Consider the following 15,479-nt stretch of genomic DNA (forward strand, 5'->3'; position numbering starts at 1 on the left):
TCTGTAAGGCAAAAGACACTGTCAATAAGACAAAAAAGGCCACCAACAGATTGGGAAAGGATCTTTAACAATCCTAAATCAGAGAGGAGACTAATAGCCGGTGTATATATAATGAACTCAAGAAGATGAACTCCAGAAAATCAAATAACCCTATTAAAAAATGGGGTACAGAACTAAACAAAGAATTCTCAACTGAGGGATACTGAAGGGCTGAGAAGCACCTGAAAAAGTGTTCAACATCCTTAATCATCAGGGAAATGCAAATCAAAACAACCCTGAGATTCCACCTCACACCAGTCAGAATGGCAAAAATTCAGGTGACATCAGATGCTGGCAAGGATGTGGAGAAAGAGGGATACTCATACATTGTTTTTTATTCCCGGTGTTGCTTTGGCTAGTCAGGTTTTGTAGATCTGTACAATTTTTTCTATTTCCATGGAAAACGCCATTGGTGTTTTAATGGGGATTTGCCACAATATGGATAGACGTCTAGGTCCTAAGTGGGAAAAAAATAAAAGCCAGACATAGAAAAAACATCACATGCTCACTTACAGGTACTCTTTTTTTCAAAATCAAATAGAAGTCAGATTTAATGGTACATACCTTTAATCTCAGCACTCAAGAAGCTGAACCCAGCCTAATCTAAATAAAGAGTTACAGGCCAGGGTACTTAGAGAGACCCTGTCTCAAAAAAAAAAAAAAAAGTCAAACAGAGAGACAGAGAACAAGAATGATGATGAGTGAGGAGGAAAGGGAGAAAAAAGAAGCTGATGTGCTCAATGCATAGCAAGAACAAGTTTCCCTACCTGCCTAGCATGCCTGCAGAGCACGAGCTAAGCAGGAGAGTTAGACAAAAGACATGTTGAATTAGTGATTTCGTGAAGCAAATGTTTTTAGCTGTTAGAGGTGTTTCACCCTCTGTATATCTTATCAAACTGTAGGCATTAAAAATATTCAATAACATTTGTTTTTAAATAATACTTAAATCATTTCAAATAGCAGAAGAAAGCGGCAACTGAAAATGGAAGGTTTTGCCCATCCCTTTTAAGAAATAAAAATTATTTTATTTTTTTCATAGGTAGTTTTGCCTGTATGTGTATCTGTGCACCGTGTGTGTACAGTGCCAACAGAGGCCAGAAGAGGTCATTGAATCCTTTGGAACTGGAGATACAGATGGTTGTGAGCTGCCATGTAGATTCTAGGAACTGAACCTGGGTCTTCTGGAAGAACAGCTGATGCTCTTAATTTCTGAGCCATCTCTCCAGCCCCTTTTGCCCACTCTTAAAGGGAATTGATGTATCTTTAGAGGCCAAGTCTTAGGTAACATATAATGAAACAATCATTTCAAACAAAGATGGCAGGCCAGGCATTGTGGTGCACACTTTATTCCCTGCCACTTGGAAGGCAGAAGTGGGTGGCTGTCCATGAGTTCAAGGTCACTCTAATAGTGAGTCCCAGGACAACCAGGGCTACACAGTAAGACCCTGTCTCAAAATTGAAAAAGAAAAAAAGAAAGAAACCATCTGTACTCCTGCAGTCTAGATTCAATAGATAATGAAAATACATCTGTTTTTATTGATTTTGTGGGAGCTGATTAGGAAGGTTTGCCTTGGCTTCAATAAGAGACCTGTAGATTAGGCTCTACTCTGCCTCAAGAATAAGTTTACTTCCCAGAGTTATCTCCATAGTCTTAAACTACCTAGTGTCTCTAATTGCCTTCTCATGTCCCACCAGAGCTAAGAGATATTTGGCAGCATGTTAGTATACAAACAAAAGGACAGGCTCCCCAGAAGCTGCAGATAATGGGGGGGGGGGTTCCACATCCAGTGTTTCTGTCCATATCCTAGCCTATCTCTTCGCTTAGGTCAAACCTAACATCGCACTTTTAGGGTCTCAGCACAATGTTAATGGACTTGCTACCATGTTAACAATGTGTTGACTTAGCTGCAGTCAGTATTGCTCTCACAAAGTCCCAATCAATATTTTACTCTGTCTTCTACCTCCCTGTGTGGCTGTCCCACACTTGTGTAACCGTGGCTACCTTTCTACCAGTGTCCCGGGTCACAAATAATGACTCTGGGACTTAATTATTTATGAATAAGCTTGGGCTTGTTCCCTGACTAGCTCGTAACTTACATAACCCTTATTCTATTCTGTGTGTGCCACTTGACTAGTTACCTCTTCTCAGTTTTGTATGTAATATCCTCAGAGTCCAGGTGGCAAATCCTTCTGGTCTCTCCCCATGGTCTCTTCATACCATCTTCTCTTCCTCTGGTCTCTCTGGGACCCCCTAACTGGAATTGCCCTATTCTTTTCTGCCAGCAAAGTGGCTTTATTAACTAATCAGAGGTGATGGAGAAACAATTTTTACATAATAATGAGGCCCAAGATGCTTGACCATACCATGGTCTGGACTGTAACCAGATGTCTGGGCACAGACATCAGTATCTGGATCCACAGTGCACAAGACCAACCCCCAACACACTTTCACTGTGCACTCACAGAGCTTCCTTGGCAATCCTTCTCTGTTCAAATAAAGTTTGTATTTTTTTTAGAAACTCTGGGGTTCATTTTCAGACATATCTCTGTGGTTTTGTTTTCTTTTTAGAAGGCACAATATTTCTTGGTGCTCTGGTTTTCTCTGATTCTTCATAACATTCTAGAAATAACTGTTGGTGAGCTCATAAATTCAGTAGTTAATCCCACTGCGGCTCACCAATACCTATTTCAGACTCTCATTTTTTATATATGAGACTCCTTCAACAATTCCCCTACCTGTTATTATCAGCATACCTGTATTGACAAGATCTTCATTGCCTCTTAATTGTACACACTTTTTTCTTGTTAAAGATCAATTTTTAAAATCAAACTTTGTCATTTAGAAAATATCATAGACATGTTACCCTGCTAATATTAATGTGTCTCATATACCCATATTTTCTTTTCCCCTTTGTCAAATGAGTTTACAATGTTTTTTATCTTTTGCTTTAATACATATTATTATAATATATAGTCTTATTATATTTTTTGCTTTAATATATACACACACCTATATATGTATGTATACACATATGTATGCATGTGTATATGTATATATGTATATACATATATATGCATGTGTATGAATATATATGTATATACATATATATTATTCTACAAAGAAGATAAAATAGGGGGACATAGACAGTTCTTCATGAAATAAAGATATAAGAAAACTATCATATTTAGAGGTGACTTTGTGAACAGTGACATTCCCTATTCTAACCAGAATCTAACATGTAAATTATACATGGAATGTTAGAATTATTCCATAACCTTTTGATCTTAGGCCATTAAGATAAAGTAACTAGTAATAATTAAAACAATGAATCAAACCAAGAAATTATTTTGAATTATCTTTTTTGGTAAATGTTTCTCTACAATTATAATGTTCTTCAATCTCTACTCTCTATTCATCACTTATAATTTACCAGTAAATCTCATAATATCTGGCAAAAGTGTGTGTGTTTGTGTAAAATATCACTTGTTTTATTTGTCTGTTAGAGACTTTCCCTCTGTTATAGAATGTAGATGGTGCGAGGTGCATAGTTATTCACACTATGACACTTCTTTTACTGGGCTGGGAGTCAAGTGTTCAAAGGTCCGGCCGGGGCTCAATCCCAGCACCATAATACATACCAAAAAATCAATTTCAATTTACAATGTTTTAACTTTTACAATGTTTCTTAACTTTTTGAAACTTTGTTTTTGTTACTTTTAATTATGTAAGTTCAGTTGCCCATGATGGGGAGAGGCATTAGGTCCCCTAGAGTTGGAGTTGCAAGTGATTGTGAGCTGCCTGGAGCAGATTCTGAGATTGAATTCAGGTCTCCTTAAAGACAGAGCCATTTCTCCAGCCCCCTATTTTTGACTTTTTAAAACAAATACTAGGGAAAAAAGTGGGTTACAACTTCAAAACAGTATACATCTGCCAAAATATTTTTGACCAAGATTTTTGCAGCTACATCAGTATTGCATTTATATGTGTTTCTACAGAGGGGGGAAAAAACATGCATTAAGGTCACGTGAACAAGAATATAGGCTGGTATCTTAGTTTCCCTTTTTTTCCCAAATAAGAGCAACCTGATGAAAAAAAGGCTTGTTTTATTGGCTCATAAGCATGCACTCACATGCACATACCCAGACACATGCTTACACATTATTTGAAAATAAATATTTTAAGTGGCCATTCTTTGAGCACTATTTTTGCAGGTTTTCATATTAATTTATCAAAATATTCAGTGGAATTTTTTAAGGTTTATTTTCATTTCATTTATGTGTATGGGTGTTTGCCTGAATTTATTTCTGCACTGCACGTCCCACAAAAGCCAGAATAGGGTGTTATATTCACTACAGCTTGAATTACTGGTGGTTGTTAGCTACCATGTGGGTCCTGGGAAAAGAACCTCAGTCCTCTGCAAGAGCAACAGTGTGCTTAACAGCTAATCCAATTCTCTAACCCCACTGATGTGTGCAAACCAAGACTGACATGACTGTAGTTATGTATCTTCCAAATGCTACTTATGAATGTTAAAAATTCACTTTCAGTGATAGGAGGATGACTCCATTGATAAAATGCTTGCCTTTCAACCAAAAGAGCCTGAGTTTCATCACCAGAACACACATAAAAGAAAGTCAGACATGATGGCATGCACTTGTAATCCCAGCACTGGAAGGGCAGAGTGAGACAGGCAGAGCCATGGAATTCAGCAGCTGGCCAGCTTACCCCAAGGCCAATGAAAGACCTGGTCTCAAAAACAAAACAAAACAAAACAAAGCAAATGAGAGTGCCTGAGAAAGAACCCCCAAGGCCCTTCTCTGCCTTCACATGCACACACACAATCTTGCATACACATGAACACATGCACAATGACCACTTCCAAAACTTAAGAATTTCTTAAATTAAAAAAGTTTTTGGATAATTTCATACATGTACTTCCAAATTTTCATACATGAGTGTTTTGTTCACAGCATTTCCACCCATCTTTCCTCCCATTCCAACTCCTTCCATGTTACCCCCTTATCCTCAAATTTTGACTTCTTCTTTATTATTGCTGCATGGATGTGTGTATAGAGGCTGTCAAGACATCTAGTACTGCTTGAATGTACACATGCATGTATTTGTGAGTGTGTGTGTGTGTGTGTGTGTGTGTGTGTGCTTGGAACTGAATAACTTAGCAAGGGCATGCCCCAGTGGAAGACAGATTTTTCACCCTATTTCAGCAGTCACTAATTGCCTGTAACTCTATATCTAAGATGTTATATTTTCTAATAAAATTTTATATTACACTTCAGTGTATAATTTACCAACTTTACTTTGGAAAGAATTCTTTGTTCCCTGCCCTAACTCGGTTACCTAATGTAGGTAATTCAGCTGGCAACCTGCTTTACTTACTGATTGTCCCTCTTCTGATAAAAGCATAAAATCTAATTATTTCATCTTTATTTGCAAGAGTAGATGCTCAGAACAACTGCATGTACCCAGTTCTCCTTTGCACAATGGTCTTTTCAGAGCAAGACTGCTCGTGCAGAGAGTTGTCATAAGCCAAAACCAAAAAGAATTTTGGAGTGATTTTTATCATCAAGGACATTTGTTCATCCTTCAGAAAGATTGTCACTAGGGAAGTGGGGGATAAAATTGCTTGAGCCCATTGACTCAAAGTCTCTCCAGAGTCATAGACTGAATTGGTTTTTAAGGAGTAAGAGGAACTGTGAGAGGAGACTCCCACGACCTTTACAAATTGATCCTCACCTGGTCACCACTGGCAGGTGTAGCTGATCTTATGGACAAATGGTAGATGTGAGCAGGTTAGGATATGGGAAGGAAAGACAGCTAATACTGGGGGACACTCGGTGCTTAGGAATAGCTGTTGCATCTGAGGATGGTCATTCAAAAAGAACAAATACGGATTAACTAGTCTGTCATCAGGAGTGCAATTTGATACTTGGTACTGAGCTGAAAGCAGATTGTAGACCATACAGAAAAAGACAAACTCTTCGTAAACCTTCCCAGAGACAGGGCCTTCTTCTAGAAATATTCATGACATTTACTTGAAATAGACATGTTTGAGGATGTCTAGAACTGTACACTTGTGTTTTAAGAATATAATTCCCTCCAAATTCAAAGGAATCCATGGTGGGCATCGTTTGACAAACTTAGTAAAACAAAATACAATAATGGTATCAACATGTTTCATGTGTTTTAAAGAACTTGTAATTTTGCACACATACTGGTGAAGTCCGACTTTTTCCTAAGAATTCTGTTAAGAATTATTAGAATTTATTCAGGCCCTTTAAGACTTACCAGTGAAACACCTACTCACCAATTCCTTCCACTGAATAAATTGAATTTTTCCAGAAATGTGTAAGCAAATAGAGAAATGACCTCATTTTTCAGTGTAGATACAGTGCTATAGGAGGCTCTGTCTCCAGAGGATGACTTCAATATTGGATCTTAGTTCCAAGAACAAGTTCACAAGGCCAGAGAAGAGGGGGCGAAGACATCATTGTGAAGGGCACCTGGCAAGAAATGAGTTCTCCAGTAGGGACAGCTCCCACAGCTAAGTCACATGCACAAACTTGTAGCTTTCTGCTCTCTGGCCAACCAAGTGCAGCCATAGCATCTTTATTGTTATATCTCCCAGATTGTGATACTGTCACAAAGCTGTTGCTAGGCAACAAATGTGGTTACCAGGTCTCAGCGAATAGCTGAAGGGGGAAGGCAAAGTGTTGCACCATTGTAGAGTAACCATAGCAATGACCTACTATTACAGACTAAAGAATTATCATTAACAATGTTAAAGTATCAGAGGCCCTGAATTCAGAGACTTCCAAGCAGATTCTGCATAATTGAGTGATTGCAGTTGAGATTTCAACTGTTTCCTAATGTCTATGAGGGAGGATTTGTAATTATTTTTATTTTAATTAAAAAATTGATTATGAAGTTATTGGTTAAATTATATATGCTATCACAAATATTTTTTTTCTTAAGCCCATATTATTTCTTCGTGTATTCCCATGCCTACATGCTACCTGCTTCCTTTTTCACAAACTAAAGGTTCCATTTGGTTTGAAGAATAGTGTATAATATTCAACCCAATATTAAAACCACAGAGAGAAACTGTAGTAAAATAACCTGGTAAATTGAAAATCTAACGTTTTTCTGAATTCCCCGACTGAAGAGGGGGCCTAAATGCTCTTTCAGTGGTTCTGCTTTGAAACAGGGTTTGTCTGGCTTTTCTAGATTTGTTCTAAAATCTGTAAAGCATGTGGCCCGCCTAGGATACTTTCAAGGCCCCTGGTCTCCTTTTGAATCCGTCCTTTCATTAAATATCTCCAGTGATTTGATCCCAGTGACCTCACTGAGACAGTCGTGTCCAACATCAGAGACTAGGACAGGCCAGAAAAAGAACTATTCCCCCCCATTCTGCCTGGGAAGCCAAGACACCGAGGCGCTCCGGGGTGGGTGTGGTGGAATCGGGATCCTGCACGCTGGGGAAACCAATCCCAGGCCTGGAGAGGTGGGTGGTTTCTGGGCGGGAGAGGGAGTGGCCCTTCCCGCTGAGCTACTGGATTGGCCCTGAGGGCCTCGGGGCCCCAGGAGCTCCGGGCCGTAACTCTGGGGCCCCGGGAGCAAGTTTTAGCCCGGCGAGGAAGGGCGGGGGTGGGGGCGCGCTAGGTGGCGCGCCCCGGGGACACCAGGGACAGGCGGAACCTGGGCGGGTGAGCGGGAGGCGAGCTCGCCGGCGGCGGTGCAGTCGCCTGGAGGGTGGGCTCCTCGCCTCCGGCCACACACCCGTGCGACCCCTCGTAACCCGGTGTGTGTTTCCGCAGGCACCGACCGTCACGAGCTCACTTCCTGGAAGAGCTTCCCGTCTATCTTCAAGTTCTTCGCGGAAGCCTCGGAGGCCAAGAGCAGCTCGCAGAAGCCGGCCCTGACGCGGCGCTCGCACCGGATCAAGCACGAGGAGCTGTGAGCGCGCAGCCGCCCGCCCGCCGCCCGTAGCCTCCTGGCCCCCATTAGATTGCTTTCTTTCTCCAGCGCAGGGTCGTGATGTGTCCGTCTAAATAGCGTTTTGCATTATTTCTAGATGAGTGCAACTGTCAAAGCAATATGGCTTCAGCGGCCGAGTTGCCTGCGGCTGAGCCGGGCCTCGCACTGTGGGCCCCGGCGACCGAGGCTGAAAGCGCCGGGAGTGCCAGCGCCGGGCGCTCCTAATTGCCCGGCTGATCCGCGGGCGCGGCTGGCCGAGCGGCGTCTGCGCGGTCCTACCGCCCGCTGCAGCGCGGTCGCCGCTGCCCAGCCTCAATTGTGCCCATTTTTAATCCCCTTTAAACCCAGCAAGCTTTTATTCTAAACCTCAAACTTGATTTTAACCAGGTTTTTTCCTCAGGTCATCTAATGAGCCTCTGTCTTTTACACAAAGCCACACACTCGAGTCCTAAAAATGCCAACTTTAAATTCAGAACATGATGGACTATGTAGTTTGGGGAGTACAAGTTCTTTCTCCCTATAACGACTTATTTTCACTTCAACCCCCCCCCCCAAAAAAAAAAAAACTGTACATGAAGTACCGAATCCGAATCCTCATTTGTGCCCAGTTGAACTCCAGTCTTTATGTCTCTGATTTCAGGAGGGAATGTCGAAAGGAAAATATAAACAGATCTTTTAGATGTAGGTATAAGTCTCCATGTTCAGTGAATTTTCCAGTTACTTATAAGAACTGACCTTACTATTAAAATATATAACACGATGTGTGCGCCAATGCAGGGTGATGGTGGTGGCTGTTGATCCTTACAACCTGTACTTTCACCTTTCTTGTAGCGTGCCCTGTCAGATGCAGGACTTTTTTACTATCATCAAGAAAATAAAACTACATAACCTCTTTCTTCCAAAAGTCCAAGTAGGGTTAATGTGCTTCAGTTTTCATCTGCAGTAGGAAAAGAGAGGCGTAGTGTGAATGGGTTGCTCTTTTGAGGCCAAAATGTTTACTGTTCTCTTCCTGTGATAGGGCGCTGCCCTGTAATTCCAACAGTAAGGCCAACGCGGAAGATAAAATAAGTTGACATTTTACTGGCTTTTGAATTAAAGCATTAGACATTAATTACTTGAAATTTTTAATTAGTGAAGGTTATATCCAGTGCATGGTGAGATTGTGATTTAATACATCCATCCTTTTTAAAATGAATGCAATAAGTAATTTGTCTACCTTGTTTGAGACCTTGAGACAGTATAAGCAAAATGAGTCTGAGTTGCTAATGACAGGGAAGAAAACCTGAGCTCAGCCACCTCATGAGGAATACTCTCATCCCATGAACTGATTTTAGCAAGGTTTAAACTGGTAACATGTCATGCTCTTTGCACATGCATACATTCAGTAATTCTGTAAGGACAGTAAAGTCCTCAGTGCCATGGCTGGGCATCTCCTGACATTACTTAGGCAGAAGTACCTTAGGAAAAACCAAAATGGGGCTTTCTCCAGCTTTTGGGCAGTTTAAATATGTTACTCCAACAGTGTCAAGCACATTGAACTGTCATAGTGGCCCTTTACATTTCTGCTTTTAGAAGGATTGGTGAACTCTGTGAAAATAATATCTTTCCAGTTACTGGGCTTGAAACACTGGTGTGCATTGATTATATTTTACCAAATGTTATAAATTGTCTGGTGTTTTCAGTATGTGAAAATGTTCACAAGAAAGTGAGTTTGCAACATGTAGAGGTTGGAAAAACCTATGCAGGGCTAAATTTGCTAGACTTCTGCAGCTAAATTAAAGCAGAGTTAAAGTGCTCAGCTTATGAACCAAACAAAAGTATCCTGCTCCTGCCCTCCGGGTTCCTCTCTGCAACTCTTAAACCTTATTCAGAGAAAGTCTCTGTTTCCTTGGGATGAGTACTTTACTGTCACTGGATTGTAACCTTGTCTTCTGTCTAGCAGAGAGCTATTTACAAAGTTACATTTTGTAAATGTCTGTTACTACTTTTGAATCTGTGCTATAGCAACCCAGAGGGAGCCAGGCGCAGCACCCCAGATCACCAGCTGATGAGTGACAAATGATTCTTTACAATGTAGGATTTCTTGACCTGTTGATTGGGTTGCTGTTGGTATATGTGTAAGGATGTTATTCACCTCAGCTTTCTTGGGATAACAACAAGCACTTGGCAGTACCCTGCCTACAGGGAGGCCAGGGTTAATATTTCTCATCTGGCCTTCTCCCTATTTTTATTCTAGGCACACAGTGGTAGAAAGGTAAGGTGTGAGCTTTTTTAAAAATAAATCTTATACTTAGTTCTTAAAGTAAATAGATGGAAAGAGACATAAATTGGAAATTCAAAATAGTCTGATTCAAGCTTTGGAGCTTTTTCGGGTACCTAACACACAGTCCTTGGAAGTCATCATGGATGTTTGCTAGACCATCTACGTGTAATAATTGTTCTTTTCTCACAATTCTGCCTTGTGCTTCCTGAAATGCATTTTTGTTTGTTTATATGTCAAAAATAATAAAGTGTGGACCTCCTATAATCTTGTTTACCATTTTAAAATAAAATTTTCCAACAAAGCAACTGTGTCTTCTGTCTTCCTCCTCAGTTCGTTTTTCACCAACTGCACAGAGGCTGTTAAGACTGAAAGCTAGCCGGGTGACTGGGCCAGGGCCACCAGTATTATAAGACATAATATTACTGCTACTACTGATGTAAGGCAATATCCTAACTTCAGTTGAGTCACAAGCTCACATATATCTTGTAGGTAACATTTTTACCACATATCCTCAATATACAAATACCTTCTTAGCAAGGAAATTAGAAAACTTGTCTTCAAATGTTTTATAAAATAAACAGTACTGTACATTTCCAAAGGGAGCTTGGTAAGTTGCTCCCCAACTACTGCTAGCAAAGCTCCACAAAGTGTGTTCCGCTCCAAACTACCTTGTTTACATTTATGCTACAGCTAGCTATTCCTTCCTAAACCTTGCACTCCTTTGAGAGGTTGGGTGACAGAGTGTGTTAACTAAATTAGCACTGCTAATAAACTAGATTTTTTTTCATGTTTCACTGTATTGCCTAGAGTTCCAATCCAAACATGTGAATCCCACATGTTGTAATCAGTGTATAGATTGGCTAACTGATAGGTTCTTGTTGGAAGCTATACTCTGAATTCATTTAAGAAAGCCTGCTATTAAGTAATTTTCACAGTGTAAATTTTCACAGTAATTTTTTGAAAACTTTTCTCATGTGGGGAGAGGTTTAAAAAACATGAGATATTTATATTTTTGAAATATGGGTGGCAAAAAGGGAGATAATTGTGGTGACTACTTAAATGCTCTCTAGCATAATATTATAAAATAGAAAACTCTAAGACATATGAGACATACTCCTTTCAAAAACTGCAATACTTTCCTTCCCTGTATAAAATGACTGAGGAGGAATCTCTTAAATTGTTCACCTTCCTTTTATCTAATGTTCTATTAGTCTCCAAAAAGGAAAAAAAAATAATAATAAGTTTGGGCCTGGGAGAGGGGTTTTTAATCAACACTTCACAGAGCTTAAAACTATCCCGCCTAAAGCGTTAGCTTTGTGAGATGATTTTAAATTCAAACCACTGCAACTGCCATCACTGTACTCGAAGAATGGACACCAACTGGAATTTTGGGGCGGGGGGGGGGGGAGATAGCATAAAGTGCATTAAGAGAGGTCCAGGAATAGAAGTAGTTATCAAAGCATTCCAGCATTTATCTTGAAATCTGCATATTTTATGGGACAATGGTAGTTTTAAACCTCACACTTAGAAGGGATGGATGTTGATTTAATTGATTCATTTGGATCAATGTTTTTAAAGTTTCACACCACTGCTCTCTCATAAAGTGATGTCTTTAGCAGTCAGTGATTTGACATGAGACTTCTTGGATCTCCTCACTGGGACCCTCCATAACATGTAAAACTAGGCAACAGCCTGTAAAGGCAACTTTAGGACTGGGAGATCTCAAGACTAATGTAGCTGATGAATGCAGAAATGGTGTTAATTCTCAGCACAAAAGTTTTAAAGGAATAATAATGGGAAATAAAGTACAAAAACTAAAGATTTGCTATTTAGATCAAACCTTCACGTTTGATCAATAACTGGCCATCACAGTGTTGCCAGTATTTTCCCTGTGGACATAAAACTTAGAAAATGAAGATTTGACTTAATCCATAATGGCTTTCAGGCAGCTCTCCCTGGCCCTTTGCCTTGGGGTTTGTGGAAAACCTCTTACTATACTCTGTATTGTGGGACTTGAACTTTGTTTAAACAGCTATGAAACATATTTCTATGAAGAAATGTATGGAGGTCCAGCATCTGTCTCACCAGATCATTCAGCTTCATTATCATTCTGTGCCTCTTACACTGGGTGACATGAGAAGTTGTCATAGGTAAAATGATATTGAACTAACTTATTCTGTGACTAAAACCAAGAATCTGAAATGAAAACACCCAACACCCCAAGAACGATATGTCTCTTTAAAGTTTACAGTTTGAATAATGAACTCAGATAGAAAGTTGGCAGGAAAGCAAGCTATGGCACCGTCACACTACAAACCATTTTCACTTTTCTGTCCAATTTCAGAGTGCATGTGTTTGTGAGTATTTCACTAGATCAGTGACAGCTCTTTATTTGCATAATTATATGCTCTGGTCTGAAGAGAAAACTAACCCCCAAATTTCATGGGTCACCAGACTGCAACAATCAATGTTTTATCACGTATGCGAAGCAAAATCTAAGAAGCTATATGAAGTTTCTTGGGGAGTTTTTACTCCTCAGAAAATTAAAGAGTTTTCCTCTCCTGAATAGATTCAAAATCTTTCCAAGTTCTTTGTAACTGAATTCTGTTTGAAGGCAAAACGAGAGATTAACATGTAGATCTGATTGTAGGCTCAATAATATTGCTTCAAAGTGGCTTAAGTAGAACAGCATTTTCCTTCACTAAACCTTAAAATTCTTCATACTATGAGGAGAAATATTGGTCAAGTTATGAGTTGCCAAAAGGAAGTCCATGTTTTACCATTGAATATAAAGTTTATTTTCTTCCTTAAAATACATCAGAGTTTTTTAAAGACCAAATAGGAAAAGAATGTGTACCTAAATACATAGATTTGTCCCACATATACATAGCTTCTTACTGACTGCTATGTCCACTGCTGTTCATTTCATGCAATCTCCAGACAACATGTGCAAAATGTGTCTGTCTATTCTGTGCCTGTATAGACAGTAGTTGCTCTATATGTGCTGGTCTACATAAAAGTTTGTAAAAATTTTTGTGATACAAATTTATCATGTTCAAAATATTCAAAACTTTGCAATAAATATTTTTAAGTGCTCCAAGCTTATTTGCGTCTGTAAATCTCTGCTGGTGTATAATACATACTTGTGTGTAAGGTTGGCTTTACTTCATTAAGGAAAATTGATTTTAAGTGCTAATGTCTTTAGTTTATAGGCACCCTGCCAATTTTGAATACAAAAGAGCATAGAGACACATGCAAACTGTGGTGGGTTTTTTAAAATGGAATTATTAAAATTCTGGAAAATTCTGTTTCTACCTAGTTTCTTAAAGAGTACAACATGGAGATGCACTTTTGTAAAAGCACTGGTGTGTGAACTTCATTTAAAGTTCATTACTTCAGACAACATGTTAGAGTCAAGAAAAGGGAAGCACTTGGGGGTGAGAATGCCATAGTTTCAAAGTATTTTATTCTCTGTCTAGAGATTGATAGGTCTTTAAATCTAGGTGTCAGAAATTTCCTAAAATGTTCCTATTATTTCAGTGAAAAGCAACCCCCCATAAGTTTTAAATTAAAATTGAATTATGAATGAAAGCTATTTCTTGGTCTTCCTCATTTGAGAAATCAAACCTCTGCTTGTCAAGAGCACCCCCCAGTGCTCTTGTCACCTGTGTGTGGGGCCTACTGAGATGGGCTCCTCTAGCTGCATAACCTCTGGCGCCCTCCCCAGGAGTTTCCTTCCAGAATGAAGGCCTTGGATCCCTTTAAGTCGAAACTCCTCAAAAGTGGATCTCTAAAACCCAGTAAGTCCAAGTTAAGAATTCCATCCAAATAGAACTAAAGGTTAGAGAACTGTGTTCTCCTGTGTCAGGTCACCAGCAACACCAACAACATTTCAGTTTTACTGTTTATACCTACCTGGGTTTTTGTTTTTGTTTTGTTTCTATTTTACCTTTGTGGGAGCATTGCTTAAGTATCAGGTGCTGCTCTCAGCTCTGCTCTGCCAAGAATGGAGAAGAATGTGTTCTTTCCTACTTGGTCCTATAGGAGGGAAGACCACAGTCACCCTTTCTATCATGAACATTTGTGTTTGTTCAGCTACCACCTAATTCTTACAATGTCAAAGATTGCTCTCTGATCCAGCTCATCGTGCCCCCCCCATACCTCCTAATTATTTTTCCAAAGCTTTTCATCTTTTTAAGTCACACTTAAATAAGTGGAGTTTTTACATAAACATGTAGTACATCCTGGACCCATGGACCATCAGAATGTGTCAGCTGAAGCAATATTCACAGTAAGTTGTGTTTTGTGGTGTATTCTCCCACCCTCACCCCTTTTGCTTTGCTTCAGTAAATTACTTAATATCATCCCCTGAAATAACCAGCTCTAGAGATAACAGTAGCACAGAGTGACACAACTTGGCTTTCATGCAGTTTTGAAAGAAAACCATTAAAATTGCATTGATCTCACAAATATTGATCTAGTGCTTGATATCAAATATCAAATGTGATGCTGTCAGTTGCTGCCGATCATTGTGTCAGCTGTTTGGATTCATGTCCTCTTTCTTCTTCATTGTCACATGGATTCAAGGTGCTGAGGCTACATAAGATTTCCATGATTAAAACAATTATGGTCAATTCTTTCCCTGTTTCTCACAATTCTGGCTTAGCTAAACATTGCATGATGCATTTGTTATATCATTATGTACAATGCTTTTCAAGAACATGGTGCCTTTCTGGATAGCTTACATTTATGTTTACAGAGCTTATATTTCTATTTGCAGTTCTTTACATTATTATTGAAATTATTTCTGTCTGAATTTGCTTTCTTTCTGATCACAAGCCTTTTGTAAAAAAAAAAAGATTGTTTTGCTTTTTAATAATGCAATTAAAAGCATTGCTTTACAACACAGAATTAATTCCTATCCAACAGGTAAATCGCTCCTTTTATTCTTGTTGACATCTATAGTATTTCACAAGTGTAGAATTCAAAGAAGTATTTAGGTGAAAAGTATATCTTCCTCAATAAAATGGGATCTAGCACAGTTAAGTCACCCTCTGCTTTTATCCCTAGCACTCTTGAAATAGCTAACTATCCTACCCTTGAACATATTTAGAGTGTCCAGTAATGCTTTTTCTCTTTTCTTTCCTCTTTATTTTGCAATCAGCAATTGCTGATTACATAGTT

The 15,479-nt window shown here is 39.3% G+C and overlaps 1 protein-coding gene and 1 long non-coding RNA gene across 15 annotated transcripts in view; one reads left to right on the forward strand and one right to left on the reverse strand.

Annotated features, from left to right (window-relative positions):
- The window catches only part of Fam172a (family with sequence similarity 172, member A), a 457,564-nt gene extending 446,964 nt beyond the window's left edge, over positions 1-10,600 (forward strand). For 6 of the 12 annotated variants that reach the window (XR_001780804.2, XM_006517353.4, XM_006517355.4 and 3 more), the window contains one exon: positions 7,873-10,596. Coding sequence is in view for 8 of the 12 variants with exons in the window: in XM_006517353.4 (XP_006517416.1) it covers positions 7,873-8,015 (143 nt within the window). In the remaining 4 variants the exon portion in view is untranslated. Of the gene's footprint in view, positions 1-7,872 lie in introns of all 12 variants that reach the window. The other 6 variants (NR_028109.1, NM_138312.1, NM_001163419.1 and 3 more) reach the window with 3 other exon arrangements.
- The window catches only part of Gm38604, a 54,031-nt gene that overhangs the window by 23,761 nt on the left and 14,791 nt on the right, over positions 1-15,479 (reverse strand). For 2 of the 3 annotated variants that reach the window (XR_003950645.1, XR_003950644.1), the window contains exon 2: positions 1,370-14,333. This is a non-coding gene — a long non-coding RNA (predicted gene, 38604). Of the gene's footprint in view, positions 1-1,369; positions 14,334-15,479 lie in introns of those variants that run through there. The other variant, XR_873690.3, reaches the window with a different exon arrangement.

This window comes from Mus musculus, chromosome 13, assembly GCF_000001635.26.
Source record: "Mus musculus strain C57BL/6J chromosome 13, GRCm38.p6 C57BL/6J".
Taxonomy (NCBI): Eukaryota; Metazoa; Chordata; class Mammalia; order Rodentia; family Muridae; genus Mus; species Mus musculus.